The sequence below is a fragment of the Mytilus trossulus genome, chromosome 8, assembly GCF_036588685.1.
Source record: "Mytilus trossulus isolate FHL-02 chromosome 8, PNRI_Mtr1.1.1.hap1, whole genome shotgun sequence".
NCBI lineage: Eukaryota > Metazoa > Mollusca > Bivalvia > Mytilida > Mytilidae > Mytilus > Mytilus trossulus.
This window is the reverse complement of record NC_086380.1, coordinates 77,769,955-77,796,770: the sequence shown is the minus strand read 5'-3', so window position 1 is coordinate 77,796,770 and position 26,816 is coordinate 77,769,955. Positions and strand designations below refer to the sequence as shown.

Here is a 26,816-nt window from a genome sequence, read left to right as displayed (position 1 = left end):
AAGAAGGAAGCTAGGTGAAAAAGCATTTTCGTTCTCATGTTTACATCGGAAGTATGTGTGTGGAGATGGTGTAGTGGCGAGTAATGTTTATCAATCTTGACGAATTCTTTGATATTCAATTGTCGTCGATGTTAAACAATTTTCTGATTAACACACGTTGTATTTGTATGCTGTAACAGGAATTCAGTCGTAAAATGTTCTTGTATCGATTATATCAATTAGAACTTAAGTATATTTTCGATGGTTTGAAAGCTGCCACCATTTCTTCCGAGCATGCGCAATATTGTTTTGGCGCTGTGAAGGATATGGTTTGTCAGCGGTTTCTGTCTGGTTGTGAAAGACCAACAAGGTCATTATAAGACGGACAAATCACACACAAGGTAAGTTATGTAAAGTTGAAAATATTGACATAAAAGTAGAATGTATTGTTGAATATTTATTGTCTTCAATTTTATACTGAGATTCCCTAGAACGGACATTGAATAATCACTCCCAAATATCTACTTTCACTTTCGTTTTGCTTTGACATGAAACTTATTACTTCCTTGCTCATCGACCATACATGTTATCTTTTCCAATTTCCTCTGTTATATCAATTAGACGACCTGATCTTATCATTCCAATACGGATTTCTCTGAAATTATACCACACCTGGCACAAGTTTCCACAAAGGGATGATAAGAATACGCTTTAGGGGATAGTGGGTAGGGGGTAGGAGGGGTTCTGTTATCGAAATCCTGTGCTTAAAAACATGTTATCCGGAGGTCCCTATTTTAAAGAAAATTAAATCTCTACATCCCAAAATTTTGAAAAGAATTCCTGGATCCAGAAAGGGTCAATCCTGAAATCCCAAGCTTAAAAAGCGGGTTGATCTGGCCCCGAGTCGATCCGGCCCAAGTCGATCCAGCCCATGTCGATCCGGCCCAAGTCAATCCGTCCCAGGTCGATCCAGCCCCTAGTCGATATGTAAAGTCGATACAGCCCCAATAAAAAATATATTTATAAGGAATAGAAATAAAGATATTCATTAATGTAATTCATAAATGTTTATGATTTTTATTATAATATAAAAGATTTCTCGTTAAAGAGTTTTCAAGATTATTGGGCATAATTATATTAAAACAATTCAGACATCAACATTTATCAGCAGTAGTTAGCATTTTGTTTCAATTGACTGTGATCCTAGCAAGTCAGTTTCATCTTGTGTAATATAACAAATAGTTACATAAACAAAGGTACAAGCAGATCCCCAAGCTTTACTTGTGATTAACAATTTCAAACAAGAAAACCAACTGTCTAATTGACTATATCATGTATATATATTCAATATTACAAAAAAAAAAACAAGTGTTATAGATCGAAGCCTATGATGTTACCTGAAAATAATACAATTAATTATTATTATATGTAAACCAAACAAAATATCAAACTATAAAGACCTTGTTGATAATAAACAAAAAAACAAACAAGTGTTATAGAAGCCTGTGATGTTACTTTCTGTACCTAAAAAAATTTATTTATAATTTATTGTTATTATATACACCAACCTGAACCGGAAGATCTAACTATAAAGACCTTGTTAATTATGTAACTTTAATTAATCAGGATTTGATTTAATTAAGTGATTACAAGTGGTATTATCTTAAATTCATAATCATCAGACAATTGTTGAATAAACACTCCAATTATAGACTTATGATTTGATTAATCAAGTCATTATGATGAGTTAAATTTTATAGGTTCCAGTTGACTGTAAATATTTATTTAGATATTCTGTGTATGAACTATAAAAAATGAAATCACCATGACATTCAACATGTTCAAAGTTAAAGCTATCATTGAAAATAACTTCATATTTTAAAATATGTTGAAGCTGCTATACAACATGTACAACCAACGAAACAATAACACTCATTTTTGTATCAATTTAAAATAGTTCTTTAACTGGTAATCCAATACTTAACCCTTTGTCATCCATCATCGGACACTTTTTGCAAATTCCATTTATACTGTTAAAATGTGTCACAAATTCCTCCAAAATTAATATAGTTATTTCATATTTTATTATGGGGCCGGATCGAATTGAAGCCAGATCGACATGGGCGGATCGACTTGGGTCAGATCGACTTTGGGCCAGATTGACATGGTTCCAGATCCGTTTGGTGCCAGAACGACCGGATACCGCTTAAAAACATTCGATTCTGGAGTACCAATAAAGGTCTAACTGATCCCCCTCATAATGGTTCAAACTGTTTAGAATTAGGGGGGAACCAAGGTTGTCTTGGTTAATGGACAATTACTTACATGCAAGTACAAAACATAATTTAAAAGCAGTGTAAGGGAGGTAATTCAAACACAACATTTTGAAGTACCTCCTGTACACTGCTGTTTAACTATTGTTAAAGAAATATATTGTCTTAAGGTAATAAGCAATTTACTTTAAGAAGTTACTATTTTAAAAAGGCTGATAAATGTAATTTAATTTTAGCCAAATATAGTTCTCAAAATTTCAGAAATTATAAAGAAGATTTCTTCCAATATTTTTTTCTCTTCATTATAACACACTGAATGCTCATTTTGAGAAATTAAGATTTTCTTTAAGGTTGTATCTAACACTACAATGAGATAACTCTGTAAAAATCATCCAAAGTTAAACGCGTTTTAATCACGTTGAATTGTCATGATTGTTAACGAAATATTAAGTTTCTCAATGATCAAAATCACTGTTAATCATGTTAATCAAAGTGCTATATAACCATGATATCTAAAGAAAATTTTCTAGTAAAGTGTTTTGTTCCAAGTTTTTTGAAATTTTTATATTTTTGTGAAAGGGTAAAATAAACATTTTGTCAAAATCTTATGAAAATTAAATAAGCAAAATTAATATAAGTCAAAGTGTTCAGTACCACATTAAAATGTTATTTTTTTTATATGTATCAATTGAATATAGTTTATAGAAGGAAGTCATACATGTTTGTTATCCCCATAAATTGGAAAAGTTGGTATGAGATGAGTTGAACCTTTCAATTTCTCTTTATACTAGAACACACCTGCGAAATCGCGGGCATATACAGCTTGTAAACTGTTGTAGGATGATTTTTTGTAAAAGATATTTTGACTGGAGAATTTCATATAAGGTATCAAAAAGCCCTCCGTTATGTGTTTCCTTTCTGTTAAATTAGATTATTTTTTTGTGTTTTTGGCCTTATGCCACAATTATTCTTCCTCTTTGGTACAATGCATTTTTTGATAAAAGTCAAATTAAATTAAAAATTTGCACCGCTTCAACATGTTCAATCATGAAACAAATGAAGCTGCTTACATACCATTATTATGAGATAATAAAATGTGCTTGTAGAACAATCCATCAGTGCTTTTCCATTTGAAAGCCCTATAAACATGCCAATGGTAGGATTTGAATCTCGTATAAATGACTAACGCTCATTTGAGGGGTGGTCAGAGGGGCCCTGATTCTAAAATCCCGGGCTTAAAAACATGAAATCCTGAGATGCGTATTTTAACGAAATTCATATCCCGACATCCCGAAAAAAAATAATATTCCCGCATCCCGTAAAAATCAGTTCCGAAATCCCAAGCTTAAAAGCACCAGATCTTGACGTTCCTAATAAGTCTTGCCTCCTGCTAATCTTTACCCTACTTTCATTTTGATCAAATCACTACTTTCACTTTCAACAATAAATTTGTATGCCCCATTCCTCCGTTCGTTTGTAAGTCCGTCCTTCTGTCCGGCTTCAGGTTAAAGTTTTTACTTTCAACAATAAATTTTCATGCCCCATTTATGGGAATTATATTTTCTAGTTTGTTCTTCCGTCCGTCTGTCCCACTTCAGGTTAAATTTTTTGTCGAGGTAGTTTTTGATGAAGTTGAAGTTCAATCAAATCGAAACTTAGTAAATATGTTCTCTATGATATGATCTTTCTAATTTTAATGCCAAATTAGATTTTACCTCATTTCACGGTCAAAACATAGCAAATGATAGTGCCGATCGGATGTGGCATCTGTTAACTATGGACACATTCTTGTTTTTCATAGGGCCTGTGTCGTTAAATCTTAAACAAAACATGATAATTTAGGCTATGTCTGTGTCGTTATTTACGTGACGATAAGTGAATGAAAAAAATGATTGTGTTTATTTTCACACCGGCTGGTTTGTTGCTTACACTTGGGACAACATATAACGATTCAGTCAATGTGAAAATGGCATGCATGAATCTTAAATAAAACATGATAATATAGGCTATGCATGTGTCGTTATTTACGTGACGATAACTGAATTGCACAAATGATTTGTTTATTTTCACACGGCCTGGATTGTTGTTTACACTTGGGACAATATTCTTATAAAATGATTCAGTCAATGAATCTTAAATAAAACATGATAATATAGGGTATGTGAGGTAGCTACCATTTGATTTTTTGGGGGGCTAGGATGAAATTTGAAAAAAATAGGCAGGACAGGAGTTTTGAGTAAAAAAAAGGCAGGATGAGACACTTGCAAAAAAAAAAGTCAGGACGATAATTTAGGTAAAAAAAGTCAGGATAAACTAAAAAAAAAAGGCAGGACCGAACAGAGTGAAAAATAAAAAGGCAGAACAGAGATTACAGCTAAAAAAATATGCAGGACAAAATTTTTCATCCTAGCCCCCCCCCCCCCCCATAAAAATCAAATGGTAGCTCCCTAATGTCAATTTACAAAACTTCTGGGAAAATAAACGGAAGAGGAATAAAAGCCGGGGTGATGACGGACACATATCCGGACTTCTTTTTTTCCTTTTTCCTCCCAAAATAACCGAAACTGAATAATCATAAGAATGGCTGACAAATGCGACTATGCAAGGTACCTATTGGACATACAGTTACAATGATCAATTTATTGTGGAAGGAGGAGAAGCAACACCCAAAATGAGGTCTTCTCGTTTTTAAATAGTATAGAAGATATAGGTTAAACATGTTAAACAATCAAAACCTATCAGCATATGAATTTGAAATGTGACATCACATTTAGTGTACTTGGACTTTGCTGTTTATAAAATAATCAATTCTACAATGTACTAGTTAGGCTATAGTGCCCGCATTGCTATTTGTTGGTGACTATGAAATGTACTTTTGAGTTATGATATTATACTTAATCAATAGAAGCAATTTTCATAAACATGATTAAATGACACAAGAGAAAGAATGTTCATGATACTTTTTATGAGCTTATAATAAAATTAAGAATGGAAATGGGGAATGTGTCTAAGAAACAACAACCCACCCATAGAACAAACAACAGCAGAAGGAGAAGACGTTACTAAGTTGTAAAACTTGTGTCTGATCCTTTTGTCATTTTGAACAATAAAATATGTTTAAACAAACAGCAGGAGGTCACCAATCGGTCTTCAATGCAGCGAAAAACTGCTGCACCAGAGGCATACATTATCATACATGTCATAAAACTCTTCTGTAAAAGTTTTTTCAATTTATCCAAAACATTATTGTACAGTGATTTTCATGTATAAATGGTACAAAAATCAATCATAATTGATTGAATAGTGGGAAAAGCATTTAGGTACATTTAATGTCATGAAATAGTATTGATTTTATGTGGAGACTTAATTATTATTAAATCAATTTCAAGCAGTATTTTGACATTGTATTATTGAATAGGGTGATAGAAATCAACATTACTAAAAGGTAAACTGAAATGCACTTCCCATTAAAATAGGAATCTCCTCTAACATGTCTAAGTTCCTTGTATAATGTCATATAAAAGGATATAAAATAAAATATATTTGCTGTTGTATCTCAAGAAAAATAATTTAGAAGCAGGTTTTTTAAGGGTATATACATGATATACATGTATATCAACATGATCAATCACACAAGAAGCAACAATTATATAATGGTTTTTGGGTGCAGCATCTTTATGATCTCGATGAAATGTTTTCTTAAAATGAACCCAAATTTTGTTTAAGTAATTAGAAATCTAATTTTGATATTAAACATGTTTAACATGTTTAAGAATAACATAACAAAACAAAACATAAAAAGTTCCGATTGTAAATTTGTTCTGCCCTCTTCAGTGAAAGACCAGTGGCCATAGAAGCCTGTTAATATTCGTGGCTCCTCCATGAAAAATTCCTTTTAAGGTCAACGAACCTGGATGTATCAACTTGTTTACATATTTTACCACTCAGTGTTGACATAAAACATCAAATTTAATGTCATGTTTTCACCATAGTTATATTCAAATGATATAAATAAATATATATATATGGATCTGTTTTAGAGATGAGGTTTTAAATACTGGTACATTTGATTTAAGGTAAATGCATTTTTAATGATTTCAATTATACTTAATATTTGAAGTATAAAAAGTCAGTTTTATTTGTAAGAATACTGGAAATAATAACCTTGGTTAACTGATATATATGTTCAATAGATTGAAGGTGTTTTTATGCCCTAGAAGAACAAAAAATCTATATCAACAATGATCAAGGCAATGAAAATGTACATAATTTAATTGGATAACAAAACATGAACATAAAATGAAAAGGGGTATGAAGTTTTGACAGCATTATTCTGCACAGGCACAGATTTATGATGGGAAATCTTTTGGTTAGAAAGTAATATTTTTTGGTGTACATTTATCTTGTTATGCCTCTTTTCCCTCCCTCTTTGATGTACCCATCTAGCCATGTCTAGGTTTCCCATTTTGATACTCATATACCTGTTCTTACTGCAGTCTTGAAACTGAAAATGTTGTGCCATTAGAACCCAGCCACTGCCTGGGCTTCTATGTTTAGATTCAATCTTTCTTCATGTTCTTGGCTAGGGTACTAATGTTATTGCTTTCAAGGAGAGTTAGAATTATTTGCATCACAGAACAACAGGTTATTATTGGAACTGTTTATAACTTTCCATTAAAGTGAATTAAATCATCCCAATATTGATTTGTTCATTGATTTAACCATACAAACTTTTCACATCAGATTGCTATCTTTGTTATATTTGTTAGATATTGACCTTTAGATTTCCGGTTCTTTATTAAGTCTTTTAATATTGGCGTATCTGTAATTAAAAACCTTTAGACATTTAAGTTGAAAGCCAGTCTTTATTCCAGTATTTCAGTGACCAGCTAGAAATAAGTAATATTATATAACATGTATAATATATACTTACATTCTAAAGTAAGGTAAGTGACAAATATTTTACAGCGAAACCTGTGTTATCAGACACAATAGGCGACCAGAAAAAAAATTTGCATTAAAGGGTGTTGGAATACTCATGTTTTTTCTGCAAGGGTAGGTATATTTTGGGATCATGAAAATGTTTTGTTTAACACAGGATGTTGGAATACTTTGGTATCTGATTAGGCAGGTGTTATTGGACACAATCATAGGCCACCAGAAAAAAAATTGTATTTAACAGGGTGTTGGAATACTGATGTTTTTTCTGCAAGCAGCAAGGGTAGGTATATTTTGGGATCATGAAAATGTTTCTTTCAAAGTAGGATGTTGGAATACTTTGGTATCTGATTAGGCAGGTTATACTGTATATGTTTATAAAACTTTTCAAACTTCAAAAAACGAATATATATACAAAATATGTAGCCATTACTGTCAATGCTGAAAGTCTGATTAAAAAATCAACCTATCAATCAATCATTTTTATTTCTTCATCATTGTTCATATAGAAGAAGATTTCACCTCATGTCAGGAATCTTATCTTTAAGCTGAGACATCCAGTCTTAGCTCTGGAATATTGATATGTTTATGTTTTTTCCTACAAATGTTTGTTTGTGTCTGTAATTTAGCACAATACTTTTTGACAAGGGGAAACCATACTGAATTTATAAGTTATAATGTGTTTGGTCAAATGCCAAACACTAGCTAGGCTATTAAAATTTAAATGACATTTGATGAAATGCATAACTTGTAATTAAATCAGAATTCCATAATAAATATTTTAAATACAATGTACAACATTTACAATGTTCAGCACATTATCATAATATTATGGGCCAACTTTACATATAAATAGAATTAACATAACAAAAAACGTAAGGAGATCACTTTTTTAATAAATTTGTTTTGAATGACTGTTCATGTTGATAAAAGTAAGAAATGAATTATGATTGCCAATGAAATAACTCTTCCACTAGAGACCAAATGACATGTTTTTTTTTACATCATTTTCTTAAGGTAAGAAAAAACATTACAAATGTGGTGCATACTGAATAATTAAAGGTGCCACTGTACCAAATTTTTGATAAACTATAACACAGTCATTCCTTATAATTTAATTTTTAATTCCATTTTCAGCTGGATTAAATCATGAATAATTGCTGATGATCATATGTCTCAGTCACATGACACAATTTTGTCTATGAGCTGATAGACAAAACACTGTCAGCTAATCAGAAGAAGCATTGCATCCACAATTAAATTATTGTATCATGAACAATTATTACTTCTACTTTCAGTTAACATTAAAAGACCATCACAACCCTGATAAATCATGAAGATCAAGTTAGAAAGCCTTCTCCAAGAACTTGGCAGTCCTGGCAAGTACCAAGTCTGTATATTCCTGCTGCTAGCCTTAAATTACTTCCCTGTTGTCTTCAACCATATCGTTATGGCTTTCATTGGACGTCCACCTCAGTATGAGTGTTATAATTCTAGTTACGAGGATCCTACGTACATGGTCAATCTCTCATCAACAACTAATTATAGTGTTTGGCAAAATGAGAAAACTGAATATGGTAAATGTAGTACCAAATACTTCACTAGTGACAGCACCAATGAAAGTGAAGTATTCAACTGTGATTCCTCTCCTAAGGGAAAGTGGAGATATGTTGGCAAAGAATCATCAATTGCATCAGAGGTAAAATAGAAATGACTAATATATATATATGTACATCAAAAAATATTTTTTCTAGAATTTTCTGGTAGCATATAGTACATGATATATAAAAGACAAAGTTTAGAATACTCATTGATCTAATGATTAATGATGGTTAATTCCACTTTCATCACACCTGGCAATATTACATGTATTATGAAAGCAACCATTCGATTTTATGTGCTAGCTGGATGAAATTTGAAAAAAAAATTACTGACTTATTAAAAATAAAAATTCCTTATTTTACTGATATTCTTTATTTGAATAATATATTGATCTACACACAAATGAAGGTTTTCTGACTTAAGACATTACATATTTATACACCTAATCGCTATTTATTCCATTCCGGATAAGTTCTAAAATTACACAACTTTTTCATCCAGTTGAAGCTATCTGGGTCCCTGTTTAAACAATTCACCATGCATGATACTTTTTAATGAGACCTGTTTAAACTGGTTAAATACTTCAAACAAAATATTTTTTTACTTCAATTTTAATTTTGTAAAAAGTGGATCATACTATATCAAAGTTTCTTGATGATCACTTTCTAAAGTTTTTCCTCCCTCAGCTCACTGCTGATGACCTCCATTTTCGGTCCGCGTGACCTAAACAGGAAGTTGTATAAATGACTGTTTTTTCAGGAATGGACTAAATAGCGATAAGGTGTATTGCTACACTCAGGTTCATCTATAGGTGACATCAGTTAGTTAAAAAACAAATATCACTAAAACAAACTTGTTGCAATCAAATTATAAATATTACATGTACTATTAGATAAAATAATTATCTTGCATGGTTTTGTTTGATTTCAGTGGGACCTTGTTTGTAGTAATGCCTACTTATCACGACTGGCGACAACAATTTATTTCATTGGAGTGATGGTTGGTGGATTAATCTTTGGTTACCTTGCAGACAAGTTTGGACGGAAGAAAATTATGTTGGTTACTCTGTTCACACCAGTAGCCATTGGCGTGCTGACCGCTTTAGTCAAGTCCTATTATTTGTTTGTTGGACTGAGGTTCCTACAGGGAATCTTTATTCAGGTAATGTTAATCTTAGAAAGTTTACATCACATGTAAACTTACCATGCTTACTATTATTGACTCAAATAGTTTGGTCAATGCAGAGTTAGGGAGGCAGTTTTGATCAAAACATGGTAGAATGTTTTCAACTATTACATGTATTGACAATTTTGAGTGACAGAATATATTAAGGATTATGTACCCTTTTGTTGTTTTAATGCAAAATATGGAAACTATAGAAAATCAACTTGTATTCTTATATTTGACACTTATATACTTACTTTATTACAGGGTCTACAAACTACGACATATGTGATGGTAATGGAGCTGTTCCTCCCCCAATATAGAGGGACGGCTGGGGCTGTGTTGGAATGTTTCTGGGGTGTGACGGTCATCATGATGGCCGGTATAGCTTACCTACTACAGGACTGGAGAAATATACAACTAGCCATATCTGTTCCTAGTGCCCTGGCACTTACTTATATCTGGTAAGTTACATTATAAAATAAGGATATGTGGTATGACTGCCAATGAGACAACTATGCTACAAAGATCAAATGAAGTGGATGTAAGGTAAAACTACAACCATTCCGCATTTAACAATGTGAAAAACCAATACTGTATAAAAGTCCAGGACAAGAAAAATATGAAACAGGTCAATTGTGAAAACTATCAACCTAATTCATAACAAATTAATTGAGGCGAAAAAAACAAATATTACAGACATGAACCAAGTTTTTTGGTCACTACTGCAAATTCATTACTGCTGACAAACAATGCAAAATCTTTAAATATGATTGGAAAAATGTTATGAAGCCAAAGGCAACTAAAATTATAAATGGTAGTTGTAATTATTGCAAAGCTGTTCATACTGTCCCATAATTTTTTCGCAGTATTAAAAACATTGCAATAATTTCTGAATTTGCAGTATTTTGATTATTTTATTGTGTGGTTTATTAATGAATTATAAGTAGAAATCATAATTACCCTCCAAAAAAAGAAAAAAACATAAAACAAACAAATAATCAACCAAGCACAAAACAAAAAAACTGAAAATTAATTTTGAAATTTAAATAAAATTACGAATGGAAATGGGGAATGTGTCAAAGAGACAACAACCCGACCAAATAAAAAACAACAGTAAAGTATTCTATCATGTATTAACTATTTTGTTCTCTTTTATAGGTTGGTTCCAGAAACTTTGAGATGGCTTATGATAAAAGATAAGATTGATCAAGCTCAGAAAATAGTAAAGAAAATCACAAAGTTTAACAACCTGTCCTTCCCTGCTAGAACAATGGATGAGCTCCAAATTCAGATTGAGGCTAAAGATAATGAACCAGGTCGACAGTACATGTTTTATGATCTTCTACGTACACCAATTCTACGAAAACACAGCTTGATTTTGTTTTATTTATGGTAGTTAGCTAATATAGTTAGAGATTATATTACTGCTTCCATTGTTGAATCTTAAAATTTTAAAACTGAGAAATAATTTTAAAATGCAAAAATGAGAATTTCTTACACACTTTGAATATTTTAACATCAAAAGTGTGAATATGTCATATTACTTTTTTAGGATCAGCAGTATGTTTGAAAGTTCCAAGAATGGAAAATGCATGTTCCAAGTTCTTTGAATATTTGTTCACATGAGATTGAATTTGCAGTGATGAAATTTATAGATTTATTGTACTTTCAGGTTTTCTGTGTGTGTTGGATATTATGGGATGACATTTAAGATAGCAGGACTGGCAGGGAACCATTACTTAACCTTTTTCATCAGTGGATGTGTTGATCTGGTAGCCTTCATCATGGTTATTTACCTTATCCAAAGGTAAATAGAAATTATTTATAATACTTCTTCAAAACTTTGTTCAGAGTTACTTTTGTGTACACTTTCTATTATTTCCCACATAAACATGATAAAAATATTACAGTTATAACATGAAACCATCTTTATATGCAACGTATCAATTTTATTATCTACAAGTAAAAAAAAGTCGAACTTGGGTGAACTGTTTATGACTGTGTTAACATAGACCTCAACAATATATTAGTTTGTGATTAGGTCAGTTTATGGGGAAGCAGTAGTGGTAGGCCAATGATATTTGGTATGCAGTTGTATAAGCATTGTTAAATCACAGAGATTAATTTGCCCTGCACACTCAGTCATGGTCTATTGACTGAATTTTTTGATTAGTTTGTGATGAGGTCAGGTTTAGAGGAGCCATTAGTGCTAGATCAATAATAATAAGTATGCAGATGTATTAGAATTGGCACATCTCATTACCGTGGAGATAACATAAAAACATATGCAAAATCTAAATTTTTATTTCAGAAATAATCTAAAAGTGCTCTTTATGTGGTACCAAACACCTTGACATAAATTAAGGTAAAGGAACAGTAAATGGGCTATGTCGCAGATTTTGCTACAAAATTGCATACAACCTTGGCTCGTTGAACTACAACAGAAAATCGAAAAAATAATACATTTATCTCTTTTATTTGCTGAAAAGTTGCAGATTGATTTCTCTTAATATGGGTGAACATTTGTATAGAAAGCACATAAAATCGGCGAAAAACCTTCTTAAATTTGTCTTAAAATCGCCAAATCTATAATTCTACTCCATAGATTTTTCTTAAAAAACTATATATTGTTGACACATAAATTTCTGTTTTAATGATATAAAATAATCATAGGGTCACCGACTTCGTTTTTTTATCTAATAATCAATTTGTTACCTTATTGGTAGTGAAAAACGTCAAAAATCAACGTTTTACGGCCTGGAACGCGGTAACGTTACGATTATTTCGACGTTTTGTTGGATTTTTTCACAAAGAACGCAACTTTGAATGATGTATACTGTAAAAACGAAGTCGGTGACCCTATCTTAATTTCGCATTATTATAACGGAAATTTTTGTATCAACAACATACAGTTTTTTAAGAAAAATCTATGGAGTAGAATTAGAGATTTGGCGATTTTAAGACAAATTTTAGAAGGGTTTTCGCCGATTTTATGTGCTTTCTATACAAATGTTCACCCATTTTGTAAGAATTCAATCAGTAATATTTCAAATGATAATTGAGATAAAGGCATTATTATTTCGATTTTCAATTGAAGTTCATCGAGCCAGAGCTGTATGCCAAATTTTACTGAAATCGAAGACATAGCCCATTTACTGTCACTTGACCTTAAGTGGCTTGTTTAATTTTCATAAGATTATGACAAAATATTAACTTTGACACTTTCACAAAAATATGAAAATTTCCAAAATAATCAACCACACACTTAATTGGAAAAATTTCGTTTGATATACATGTATATATAGCACTTTGAAACACACCAATTTTTGTCAGTGAGAAGCTTTATATTTCATTAACAATAGAACATGATTAAACCACTCAGCTGATTTTTACAGTTATCTTGGGTTACACTAATGTCCTGACAATGTCCTGACAGAAATGAAAATGCCTAATACTTTTTTATTTTTGGAAGGATTTACTTGAAATTTGGAATCAAGCAAGATGAGAACTTATTTTTAATAAATAAAATTTAAAAAAAATAAAAAAATATTTTTAAGAGTTAGAAAACTTGACCTGACCAACTTGACTTTGAAACTACCTGACCGATGTGAAACGGCTAAAAATGTTTTATTATTGACAGAATAGACTTCAAATTTGATACCAAGGAAGAATAATACATTTAATACAAAAATATAAGAAAAAAAATATTTTTAAGAGTTAGAAAACTTGACCTGACCAACTACGTACTCCCGTGACTAATGTCCTGTCCGATGTAAAATGCTAATAATTTTTTTGTTCTTTGAAGGTTTGACTTCAAATTTGATGTCAAGGAAGATTCTAACGTTGAATACAGAGATATAAGAAAAAATATTAAAAAACTAATTTTAAGTGTTAGAAAACTTGACCTGACTAACATCGACTCTGCACTGACTAATGTCCTGATCAATGTAGAAAATGTTAATAACTTTTTTGTTATTGAAAGAATTGACTTAATTATAGATCCTTACCAAGGAAAATTATAATATTCATAATAAAAGTTTATGAAATTATGTTATTTTTTTTAAATGTTACAAAACTTGACCCCACCAACTTGATCTTTATATCATGATGAATGTCCTGACCGTTCAATAACTTTTTTGTTATTGAAAGGGATATAATTAAGTTTTATATCACTGAGAAAAGTGATATGTGATTAGAGATGCTGTAGATACTAGGTAAATGCACCTTTTGTACATTTAATATGAAAGGATTATAAAGATATACAGAATGCAATTAAGTCCAAAGACGGGCGCACATGTTTGCGCGCATTTGGGGATTAAAATGTTTTACGTTTGCGCGCAGCTTTTGATTACATTTGGGCGCATTCATTTTACAGGTAAATTCAGGTAAAAATTTAAATTAAATTACAATTGACTATATATTTTTTTTATTTTATTATAAACATGACTATCAATTATTAAATTTGAAAATATTTCTTAATTCAAATTATAATTTGTTCATATAAAATTGTAAAATAAATTTTAAAGGGATCATTATAAACTCCGTAGTATAACTTAAGACATACATGGTCCAAGGACACAGTTATCGTCCTTTGGTTTTCGTTGTCTACGAATATAGTCCCTAGTGTAAACAGTGTATAACTTGCATGTTTTATTTAATACACTTTCCCAATTTATATAAAAAATTTGGGTGCTGAAACTTTATGTTAAGTAGTGAATTGGTCCAGTTCTAAAAGGTCAAATGTTATCACGTCTGAAGCTGTCGAACTGAATTTTACACCCCCTTAACACAGAATTGTCAATATTTTGAGTTAGAGCTGGGAGAAGTTTCTATAATTTTGATATTATTTGTCTCACTGGTAGTACACTGCACTGTAAAAATATTTTTGAGAAAGAGCAGGTGCGATTTTTTTAATTTGAATTTATTGTCTAAAAGAAATGCACTACGAAATAACTGTGTTCTCGGGCCTAAGAGATGGATTCCTGAAATCTAGATTCTATACTTTGGGAACTTTCCTGAATGATTTGCTGGTTTAAATTTGTCAAACTCAATAAAAGTAAAGGATTTACATCTTTGGTTTACGGAAATTCTGTTAAAAAGTGCCATTTTGGCATTCTACGGCTCTAATAAGCATTTTAAAGCAGTTTACATTTTATGCCTTAGAGGCATGCAGACTTTCTATCTGACAGCTTTTTTGATCCTGATATTTGTGTTTCCATGCTTAAATCAAATAAAATTAACCATTTGTGAACTCTGAATAAAGTTAAAAGTAGATAATCACAGAAAAAAGTGCAGCATATTTTGTATTCATGGCCCTGGTTAAACGGCCTAATTGATGTATGTAAAATGTGAAGCGCTTTGTACATCAAATCTGTAGTCCATCACAAATATTTCACTAAATCTGTAAAAAAAGTATTTAACTATATTCAGTACACCTTACTCCTTTAAAGGCTACCATTTGTTTTTTCCTGTATGATAGTAAGTGGTCAAAATTTATGCCTATTGAGACTAAAACTAAATGCAAGTTTTCCATCGAAAAGTGAAAAAACAGGCTGTCAGACCATATTGTCTTTCAAAAAATTTAAATGCAAGAGTCCTTTTGCATTTAGACTTCTTGTATCATAACACCTTAGCATAGAAATGAACAAAACGTAACACATTTTCACTTTTGATAGCTTCTGTGTGCATTTCTATATGTCAATATGGACTACCGCCTACATTGACTCTAAATAATTCTCAGTACTACATGCTCCAAGACCATTTTATACTCATGTGGTATACTTTTTGTAACTTTTCTATACATTTAAAGTACATTTAATGTACATGAAAGAATAATTTAAGCTTAAAAAACTTCAAAAACTTCAAATTGGCTGAGAAAAATGCATATTTATATAAGGCTTCCCTGAATTGGAAAATCTCTATTTTCAGGCATAGGCGCATATAAATTTGACTTTGGAATAAATACAATACATCTGATAAATAAAATGAGTATGCAGATGCTTTTAATACTTAATATCTAATATTCAAGAGCATTTAAAAAGCAAATTTTTGCAAAATTTCAAGTTTTTAGGCCAAAATCTTGACAGTTGAAGATATTTAATTTATACATAAAAAAAAACCCATCCAAATGTCAATACTAAAATGACCATAGTTTCTGTTATATATGACATATGGCCATAAAACATGGCGAACGATCTCATTATTGCCGAAGCTTAGGTTATGCAAAGTTTTATAAAGATTGGTCAAGTCTTTCTGTCCTATTAGGTCCAAGGACACAGTTATCGTCCTTTGGTTTTCGTTGTCTACGAATATAGTCCCTAGTGAAAACAGTGTATAACTTGCATGTTTTATTTAATACACTTTCCCAATTTATTTCTCTATATTAAATGCATGAAATATTAAGTAGGGGGATGTAATTACATGTCAAAGAAATTTGGGTCCTGAAACTTTATGTTAAGTAGTGAATTGGTCCAGTTCTAAAAGGTCAAATTTTATCACGTCTGAAGCTGTCGAACTGAATTTTACACCCCCTTAACACAGAATTGTCAATATTTTGAGTTAGAGCTGGGAGAAGTTTCTATAATTTTGATATTATTTGTCTCACTGGTAGTACACTACACTGTAAAAATATTTTTGAGAAAGAGCAGGTGCGATTTTTTTAATTTGAATTTATTGTCTAAAAGAAATGCACTACGAAATAACTGTGTTCTCGGGCCACATGTAACTTCATCGCGAATGTTTCAGAATAAAAAGTTTTTCAATGAATAGTGATTGTTTTTTAAAATTAGTTATTAATTTAATTTTTTTTTTAAAGTTACACCAAGGCACAAACATGGAGTTTCGGCACGTAACAACATGTAAAGTAATGAATTTATTAACACCTCTACCTTTTTTAAGATCAGCTTTGTGTTAGCATTTTTACAATTTTATCTGTATAGATTTCTAGGATTAAGTGCTTGAGCAAAATAAAACGGACTTATCTTGCTCGAAATCGCACTTCCACCTCATCGTTGGTGAGCAGGGTAAATAATTGAACAAATTATAAATAAATAAGTATTATTACCTGTATTTTATCTGAGTTTACCTGTCCAAAAAATGCGCGCAATTGTAATCAAAAGCTGCGCGCAAACGTAATGATTATTGCGCGCAAATGTAGTGGTAATACGTGCAAACGTAATGCACCGCCAAAGACAGTGACATGAATAATTAAAATTTATTCACACATACATTAATTAAAATTAACACAAATTGGAGTGTTTTCTTAACTATATTTTTCTTATATATTTCACTTATTTTTTGTTGTTTAGTTAATGAGGGATTAAACATGTCAAATAACATAAACATGATAAAAAAGGACAGGAAATGGGCATCTTTTATTGTCATTGTATTGTTTTTACAAGCATTCAAAGTAGAATTATGTTAGAATTACACAGAAATATAATTTTATTATGTCACTGTCTTTTGCCTTTCTTATACACATTTATTAGGAATAATAAAAAGTGCATCCAAGTTCTTTCTTTACTATATTTAAATTAAAAAAAATCTATATAATTTAAAGAATTAAGTATATTCTGTCTTAAGAGAGAGAGAAAAAAACAACAGTCAGTATATAATATTTGTCTTTTCTTCATCATTCAGGACACGGTAAACATTGGTGATGTCAAGTTTAAAACATTTTTTTTACATGCTTATACTAAGTGTTGTAATCTTCCCTGATACCTAACTAATGGTAATATCCAAATAAATAACAAAAAGGTTATTGATATCTTTATAATGGTCAGGACATTCATCATGACAAATATCAAGTTGGTCAGGTCAAGTTTTCTAACATTTCAAAAAATAAAAAATTCAGGGTTTTTTTCTCTCTCATAAATTCCTATATTTATTGCTATCATCTTCCTGAGTCATTTTTTTTAATAATAATAAGTTTTGTGCATCGGTCAGGACATTAGTCAGAGCAGAGTCGACGTTGGTCAGGTCAAGTTTTTTAACTCTTTAAATTATTTTTTTTAATCTTTTTTTTTGCATCAATATATTTAGTATTATAATCTACCTTGACATTAAATTTGAAATCCATACAATAAAGAATAAAAAAGTTTTAGGCATTTTCTACATTGGTCAGGACATTAGTCAGTGCAGAGTCGACGTTGGTCAGGTCAAGTTTTGTAACACTTAAAATTAGTTTTTTTAATATTTTTTTCTAATAACTCTGTATTCAATGCTAGGATCTTCCTTGACATTAAATTTGAAGTCAAACCTACAAAGAACAAAAAAGTTATTAGCATTTTACATCGGTCAGGACATTAGTCACGGGAGTACGTAGTTGGTCAGGTCAAGTTTTCTAACTCTTGAAAATATTTTTTTTCTTATTTTTTCTTATATTTTTGTATTAAATGTATTATTCTTCCTTGGTATCAAATTTGAAGTCTATTCTGTCAATAACAAAACATTTTTTAGCCGTTTCACATCGGTCAGGACATTAGAAGTTTCAAAGTCAAGTTGGTCAGGTCAAGTTTTCTAACTCTTAAAAATATTTTTTATTTTTTTTGTTAAATTTATTTATTAAAAATAAGTTCTCATCTTGCTTGATTCCAAATTTCAAGTAAATCCTTCAAATAATAAAAAAGTTTTTAGCATTTTCATTTCTGTCAGGACTTGGTCAGGACATTGTCAGGACATTAGTGTAACCCAGTTATCTTTCTGTAGTACTTTGTACCACCTAAATTACAAATGTAAGGAGAACTCATTAAACAACACTGATGATATTTGTTCCAATTGTCAACTTTATTATCCTGTACAGATTTGGAAGAAGAATTCCTCTATTGCTGTTCTTTGTTATTGGATCTGTTTCGTGTATAGTTGCTGGATCTATTCCTATTGCACTAGCAGGTAGGTTGAGAAAATAAACATTACACAGTATCTTGGTGCGTGAGTGGTCTAAATAGAGGGGTAATGGGGTTTTTTCATTACAGTTTATGAAATGTTAAATTCACTGATCAGAGTTCACAAGATATACAACCAAAACTGTTCACAAAAAACAACAGTTTAAAATCTTCATCACAGACAACATTTATCAAATAGAAATGAGTCCCAAAAAATTCACTTATTGTGAGTCACGGATAATAAATCCATGAATAAAAGAATGAAGCGAAAATGAGACTTTAAGTTTAAATGATAAAAAGTATCACTTTTAGAATAATGTAGCTGTATATAAACAAGTTGTTTGTGTAGTTGATTATAGGTAGATGTATTATTTGTTGGTTTTCAGAGCTTGATTTGATATTATTTCCAATGAATACTGATCTAAGTCTAAACATTAGGAACTATTCCATGATACCTGTATAAGAAAATAAAAATCCAGTAAAAGATGCTTTTTGTTTTAAGTGTTGTGGGGGACAATTTCTCATTATCTGACTCTTATAACAAACAACAGCTTTATGGTTGAGTTAAGGTGACTTGGCCGATGTGACTTAGACCTTGTATACAATGGTGATTAGAGAAGTTGTCAGTCCCGTTGTTTTCTCAACACATGCAAACAACGCATATGTATTTAAGGCATTCCGATTTTATTTTCAGGAGCGTCAGGGATGGCTGAGAAAGTATTTGCTATCATTGGGAAGTTTGGAATGGCTGGAGTTTTTAGTATTATATTTGTTTACAGTTCTGAGCTTTACCCAACAGTTATCAGGTAGGACAGTTCTACAACAGTATGATTACATCATGGTGGAAATATACATCTGGCTAGGGAGGGGGGGCACTATATTTGATGTTATACAAACTGTTCTTTGTAAAAACCAATCTAAAATTATAGAAAGAAACTGATTTCAATTAATTTTTCTGATTGAATACATTGCAACTGTCCAATAAAAACGATATTGTGCATTAGATATTTGATTTTCATGAGTGGTTAAAGTCATATGAAACCTCAAATTAAAAAAAAATAATGCATATGTGTTTTAAAACTAAATAAATAGTTTTCATGAGAAGTTCACTTTTTTAATTGCTGGCTTTTAGACCCTTCTTGTAAAAATCTTGTGATCGCAAAACGCATGGATCTGTCATTGAAATAAACTTTTATCTGATTATACATATATGCATGTTATACACATGCTCAATATATATCCATGCTTCTCTGTTGATAGTTTACTATAAGGTGACAGTCGGTAAACTATGGCTTCAAAACACGACAATTGATATACCTGTCAAATTTTCACATCATAACAGATAGAGAGAGAAAAAATTAACTATTATACGATATGTTTGCATAAAAAAATGATAAAATCCTATACAGAAGACTAAGTTTATGATATATACATGCATTGGTTTAAGAATTGGATATACTTTATTTTTCACCAGTCACTCGTTTCATATGACTTTTAATTTATGACAATCCTCTATGAAATGATTTGATTGTTGACAATGTATATTACTTTTTTTTTATAGGAGCATAGGTATGGGAACATGTGCTTTCTGGGCTAGATTGGGAGGAGTTGTGGCACCTCAAATTCTTGTTTTGGTAAGTGATCTGTTCGATAGGAACATTTGATAGGAGTTGGTACTCTTAAGATTCTTTTTTTTGATAGTAATTAGTTTTTAAGAAAATAGAATGAAAAGTTGTGCACTCTGGGTCTGATTGGACGGTTCAGATGAAAGTGCTTGTAAATGATAATTGATTTGCCCTTTTGTTTAAGATCATTATATCTTTGCAGCATTTCCTTAAAATCATGATAATTTCACATTTTAGTTCAATGTTGAACAATCACAACAATAAAGCTGCTGAGTTTTCAACATGTACAACTTAAGCACAGACTAAGTCAATATTGCAATTTGCTGAACTTTTAAGACATAACTATTTTTCTAAATTCTTTAAATTAGAAAAGTAGAAACAGATTTTAATTATAATATGATGCACATAATTAACAATTTGGAATAATACTTTTGTCAATGATTTTTTATTTCAGGGTGATTTTACCCACAAATCTGTGTCTGTGATAATATTTGGAGTTATTTCCCTTATTGCCAGTCTACTGGTTCTATTTTTGCCTGAAACTTCAAACAGGAAGTTACCAGATACTATTGAGGATGCTGAAAATATTGATGCTTTCAAGGGAGGTAATGGGTCAGAAGAGGAACCAGTTGAGTTATAAAAGAAGAAGAACCAGTTAATTATAAAGAGCTTGAGAATACAGATATTTAGATATTTGATCCAAGATACAGATTTTGTAATTTAACTAATTCTTTTTCTGATAACTTTTAAATCATATTTGAAGCAAACATTCTTTAAAAAGTGATTATTATAATTGTGATATATTGAAGTTTATGTAAATATTGTTACTTAGCTATGTTATTTGTGTTTGTGATTTTATATTTTTATTTTTTATTATTACCTCAAAAAAATATAAAATCCATGAATTTATACTTCAGGGTCAATCCATAAAATGGATAGTATATTCTTTTATATTCCTACGGACATACTTTTAAACATGCATAATCATGATAATTTTAAACAAAATTGGTACCAATTTTCAAAACATAATACAAAGGTCAGTGGTTCCTCCATTTAAAAACTGATCACCAGAGATGAAAGTGGCATTTAACACCAATCAATCATTCAATCAATCAAAATATAATGTATACTAATTTTTTGATTTTTTTTTTAAATGGTAAATTTTCTTGGGTTATTTTAAATTCAGGAAAGATCAGGAGGCGTCCAAATTGGTTATTTGTCAGTTGATAACAGTTATGTCAAAGTTATCAGTTAAATGCAAAGTTGATATTAGGATTGTTGGAGTCTATTAAAAGTCCTCATTTGTTTAACTTCAGAACAGTCCTTAGACATTGTTAGTCAGTGGAGGATTAAGGAGGGGGAAATGGGGGTTGGAACCCTTTTTTGTTTGGATAATCATTGCATTTGATTGTTTGGTTGGAACCCCTCTCCTAGGTAGAGAATCTCCCTTTTTAAAAACAGCTTAATCCACCCTGTTAGTGTCTGGATAGTTTTATTTGTATCAATTAAACTTGTCAGAGGGATAGTTAACAGAAATCAGTCTGCAGATCTCTCATTAAGTCTTTTCTTATATAAACTGAAAACAGTAGGAGGTGAAAGTTTCCATTGCTTTTATATTGATTTACAAGATGCAATTGTATTTATTATCATTTTTTATAAGGATATCATTTTTGAAGATTACAAAATATCTTATTATTATGTTGGAATGTATATATAATTGTTAATGTAAAACATATTTTTGTATCAATGTATAAAATTTGTTATGAACGCTGTTCTGGGGAAAGCAATGGTATTCCTGTCACTCTTGTACATAGTTAAAAAGAATGTACAGTAGACTATTTTCAAATTACCAGCTTTTGACTCATGATTATATAATTTTGCGAAAGGTTACATTTTTCTGTGGTATGATATCCTGGTACTTGGTTAAGTAAGAGCAACCAAAATAAGTTAAATCAAACATATAATGAGTGTAATTTGTTAGGAAAGTTTACTGTTTCCTAAAGATTTTGTTGTGTAAAGAAAATGTATAGCAGTTTATTTTACCCAAAAGTTGTACCTATTGAACACTTTATTTTACTTCTTTATCTTGTCTTACTTGACTTGGTATCAGGATGTCATTCTAAAGAAAACGGTTACCTGTCTAAAAAATTATATAATCTGAAGTCAAAACTTGGTAACTTGAAAATGATCTATTGAGTAGCTTGTGATGGATAATTATCATAGATCAAAGTAATTTAAAGAAAAATTGTTGTTATGTATATTTTACCAATTTTTTGTCTCATGTGAACATTGAAAGAGAAATATGTGTTGTCTGCTTTTGTGACACAAATACCATTGCTTTCTTTTCTTAAAAAGGCAAAAATTGCCAAAATTAAACAAAAATTAAAAATCAGTGCATTTTACCTGCTCCTGAAATTATTATCAACTTGTTATAAATGTAAACTAAAGAGAGTTTATTGTGACAGAAAGTTCAGTGGGTTTTCTGCACTGAAAATAAAAAATCTTGACAGAGGTGATTAAATGAAATTAAATCAATCTACGATTTTATAATTGACCTCAATGGAGGAGTTACAGGAATCTCAATTTATGATTTACAGGAATCTCAATTTTGGATTAGCAAGAATCACAATATAGTATTTAGTTTACAGAATCTCAATTTAAGATTAACAAGAATCTCAATATAGAATTAAATATAAAGAATCTCAAATTAGAATTTAGTAGAAATAATAGCTGGTTTAAAATACGAAGTTGCTTTGTACATCAGCAAACATAATAATATTTAGATATTATTAAATGATCCTCTGTCAGATTAACTGCATTACCAGAACAGTGTTTTTTGTATTATGACATTAATCATAGTTAATTTTATCAATTTACTCAAGGTATCATCCATAACCCTTCAAAACGCAGATTTATTGTTTAAGGATGTTCGCTGCTCAGTTTCAAAATAAATAACTTTTCATACAACTAGTATGTATTGATAGGGAATAAATTAAGGAATCAAAATAGCAAAAGAAATATAGGGGTACATGAGCTTGTTTTCGAGATATTAGCCATTGAAATTTTAGTGGAAAAATGTTCTCTCTTGATTTTTCATCGCTTTATCATTGACCAGTTCAAGTGCTCAAATACTATTAAAAAATAAATAAAATTTTATAAGACTTTCACAAATGGCTTATTATTATATATGTAAAAGATTTATAAAAAGAAAAATGGGGGTCCATGGGGAATTTTTTTTAAGGCATTAAAATGGATAAAACCAGAGGATTCCGAAAATCTGACAAAAAATACAAATCATGACAAGCAGACATCCTTAAGAAGGTAGACCTATGAAATGCCGTTTAACAAGATCACACTAGGTATCCAAATCAGAAATTCTCAGAGGTATGGAAATCGTCTGGAGCAAAAAATGAAAAGTTTATAACAGTGGGTAGGTAAAACCTGAATCCAAACCCTTTATGGGAATGGATTCACACTGTACTTACCCACAGTTATATGGTTTTCATTACTGTAGATTCTTTTATTTTAGTTGATACCAATTTTCATGGATTGTTAAAAATTGTGTTTTTTGTGGATATCTGATTTTTGTTGGTTTTGCCAATGTCTGCGTATAAGCTTATAGAAAATTCCAATTTTGTTGAGTATTAAAATTCCTATTTCAGGTCAATCCAGGAAATTCACAAAAATTGGTATCACAACAAATATTAATGAATCCAAAGTAATTGCACCTTGTGATTCATATCCCTCCATGGTTTTGGATCTGGATACCCTGTGTTAAAATTTTCTGTCTTAACTTACAACAGACTAAAATTTATTGATTATAGAATAAAAAATCAAAGGTATGATTTATCAAAAAAGGGCATAGAAAAATCAATTTCCTTCATAAATACATGATAAATCTATGTAAACGGATATATATATTGTTTAAGGGCTGTTCTAGAAATTACTATTTCCCCTAGGGAAGACATCTTTTTAAATTTTATGTGGGTGGTTGTATTTGAAATAACAAAATGCAGAGGGAATGTTGTTCTGATATATTTTTTATTTCTGTGGGTCCCTGGGAGGGTGACAAAAGTATTTTATGGAACAGCCCTTAATAGACGATGGAATGTAAACATTGTATTGTCCATTTTAAAGGGTAAATCCCTTGTTTGTTATACTGATAAAGTTGACTATGATTTTGTAATCTAAATGTTTGTAAGATAATCATCGTGTTTCATTATAAAGGTATTGGTTCCATCTGGTATTTTTCAGTACACACATTTCCTTTGAATTCATTAAAAATTAACAATTTCAGACATCAAAAATAAAATTTCATTGAAACAACCATCTCTTATCGGAGCCTTTTATAGCTGACTGTGCAGTATGGGCTTTGCTCATTGTTGAAGGCCATACGGTGACCTATAGTTGTTAATGTTTGTGTCATTTTGGTTTTTTGTGGATAGTTGTCTCATTGGCAATCATACCACATCTTCTTTTTTATATCTCATCTGAAAATTATATTACAGTGTAAAAATATACAAGAAATTTTCTATTATTTTCATGGTAGTCTTCATTTGCATTATTTTTCTAAGTAAAATAATTACTGTAAATCCAGAAATTATTGTGTGCATTTATTATTGCAATTTTTGTCAATATAAACTAAAATGCCATTTTTTTTTTTGCAATATTGAGAAAAATCCTGTATAATTTATTAAAAAAAAATTCCAAATGCAAGTTTAAATTATTGCGATTATTAGCTGTCACATTTTTCACAATAATTTCTGAATTAACAGTAATTGACATAAAAATAATAATTTCATAATGGGTATTTTCTTTAAATTGTAAATTTGATATTTATTGTCAGGATTGGATTGTGTTTGAAATTGTTTGGCCTGTGTGAAGTTAAAGAGAAATGCCAAGAATAATATGTTAGCCTTGGTGTGAATGAATTGTTGCTAATTAAGTTTATGGAATGATTTTTGATTTGCTGTATCTTACAGGTGAAGGGAGCGTGTCTAATTATATAAATATTTTGTATACTACTTATTTATTTATTTGTTTGTATCACATGTATTTAATCTTGTTTTTAAAGATTGCATTTTAAAAATGTTTATTCTTTTAAATCCTTTGAGTATTAGTTTAATCTTCAATGATCCAAAGAACAGGTTCAGTAGAAAATATTGAAAAGGAGACAGAAGGTATTAAAAAAGAAATTATAACTCATAAATCTTAATAAGTTACTAACAAAATCATGTTAAAGTAATGAAAAACAGGAAGAAGACCATAGGATAAAAACAACAATATAAATAGTCTTCATTAACATTATTTTGCTGGCTAAAACAATAACTGTAAATCTAGAAATTATTGTGTGCATTTGTTATTGCAATTTTGTCAATATAGACTAAAATGCTATTTTAATTTTTGCAATATTGAGAAAAATCTCGTTTTTAAAGATTGCATAATAAAAATCTTCATTCATTTAAATGGTTTGAGTATTAGTTTTAACTTCAATGATCCAAAAAAACAGGTTCAATAGAAAATATTGAAAAGGAGACAAAAAATATTAAAAGAAAAATCATAACTCATGACTCTCAAAAATTTACCAACAAAATCATGTTAAATAAATGAAAAACAGGGAAAAGATCATAGAACAAAAACATCAATCTTTAAAACACTACATAAAAAACTGTAGATCGAGCTGTACAAAGCCAATCAAAAGCACTGATGCTAGTAGCCAATCAAAAGCAGTGATGCTAGTAGCCAATCAAAAGCAGTGATGCTAGTAGCCAATCAAAAGCAGTGATGCTAGTAGCCATTCAAAAGCAGTGATGCTAGTAGCCAATTAAAAGCAGTGATGCTTAGTTTCAGGACATCATAATTTTAGTCCCTAAGATCAAATTTAAAAAAAAAGTGGTCATTATATGGATTTGAGCAAGATTGAGCAGTGAAAACTGTCGATTATTATGAAAAGAAGTAGATGTGACATGATTGCAAATGAGATAAATATCCACTTGAGTTAAAATGATGTGAAACCACTAGCTTATACACCACTTTTGTCAAACATAACCATGTTTCTCGTCAAATAAAGAAATACTGATAAGACATGCAGATTAAAAATGTGGAGGATAGGGTTACTTTTAAATCAAATGTACAATACAAAAAAGAAGATGTTGTATGATTGCCATTGAGACAACTTTTCATAAGAGACTAAATGACACACAAATTAATAACTATTTGTCATTGTATGGCAGTCAACACTGAATACGAAAAATGAACGAAAAACAAATAGGTTATTCATCAACAAATGAAAACCTCTGAATTTCGGGCTCCTATCTTGTGACAGACACATACGACATATGGGAGATTTA

At 30.4% G+C, this 26,816-nt stretch overlaps 1 protein-coding gene across 3 annotated transcripts; it reads left to right on the top strand.

The window, feature by feature from the left end:
- Window positions 1-288: 288 nt before the first annotated feature.
- On the top strand, window positions 289-25,828 carry LOC134681426 (solute carrier family 22 member 3-like). Of its 3 annotated transcripts, none has more exons than XM_063541050.1 (10): window positions 289-380; window positions 8,489-8,889; window positions 9,723-9,953; window positions 10,224-10,420; window positions 11,118-11,351; window positions 11,632-11,766; window positions 18,760-18,848; window positions 19,536-19,647; window positions 20,403-20,475; window positions 20,921-25,827. In XM_063541050.1, exons 2-10 carry the CDS (start codon window positions 8,524-8,526, stop codon window positions 21,104-21,106), a joined length of 1,623 nt encoding a protein of 540 aa, XP_063397120.1. In that variant the 5' UTR covers window positions 289-380; window positions 8,489-8,523; the 3' UTR covers window positions 21,107-25,827. The 3 variants fall into 3 exon arrangements, with proteins under 3 accessions (XP_063397120.1, XP_063397118.1, XP_063397121.1); XM_063541048.1 differs by lacking the exon at window positions 289-380 and adding an exon at window positions 6,210-6,328 and having other exon boundaries at window positions 20,921-25,828; XM_063541051.1 differs by lacking the exon at window positions 289-380 and adding an exon at window positions 8,162-8,207 and having other exon boundaries at window positions 20,921-25,828.
- The last annotated feature ends 988 nt before the right edge of the window (window positions 25,829-26,816 follow it).

Excerpts from the sequence above, each read along its gene's own strand:
- LOC134681426 (XM_063541048.1), top strand. The coding sequence starts at position 8,524 with ATGAAGATCAAGTTAGAAAGCCTTCTCCAAGAACTTGGCAGTCCTGGC. Across the intron at positions 9,954-10,223 it reads TACAGGGAATCTTTATTCAG|GGTCTACAAACTACGACATA; the intron begins GTAATGTTAATC and ends ACTTTATTACAG. Across the intron at positions 11,767-18,759 it reads GTTATTTACCTTATCCAAAG|ATTTGGAAGAAGAATTCCTC; the intron begins GTAAATAGAAAT and ends TATCCTGTACAG.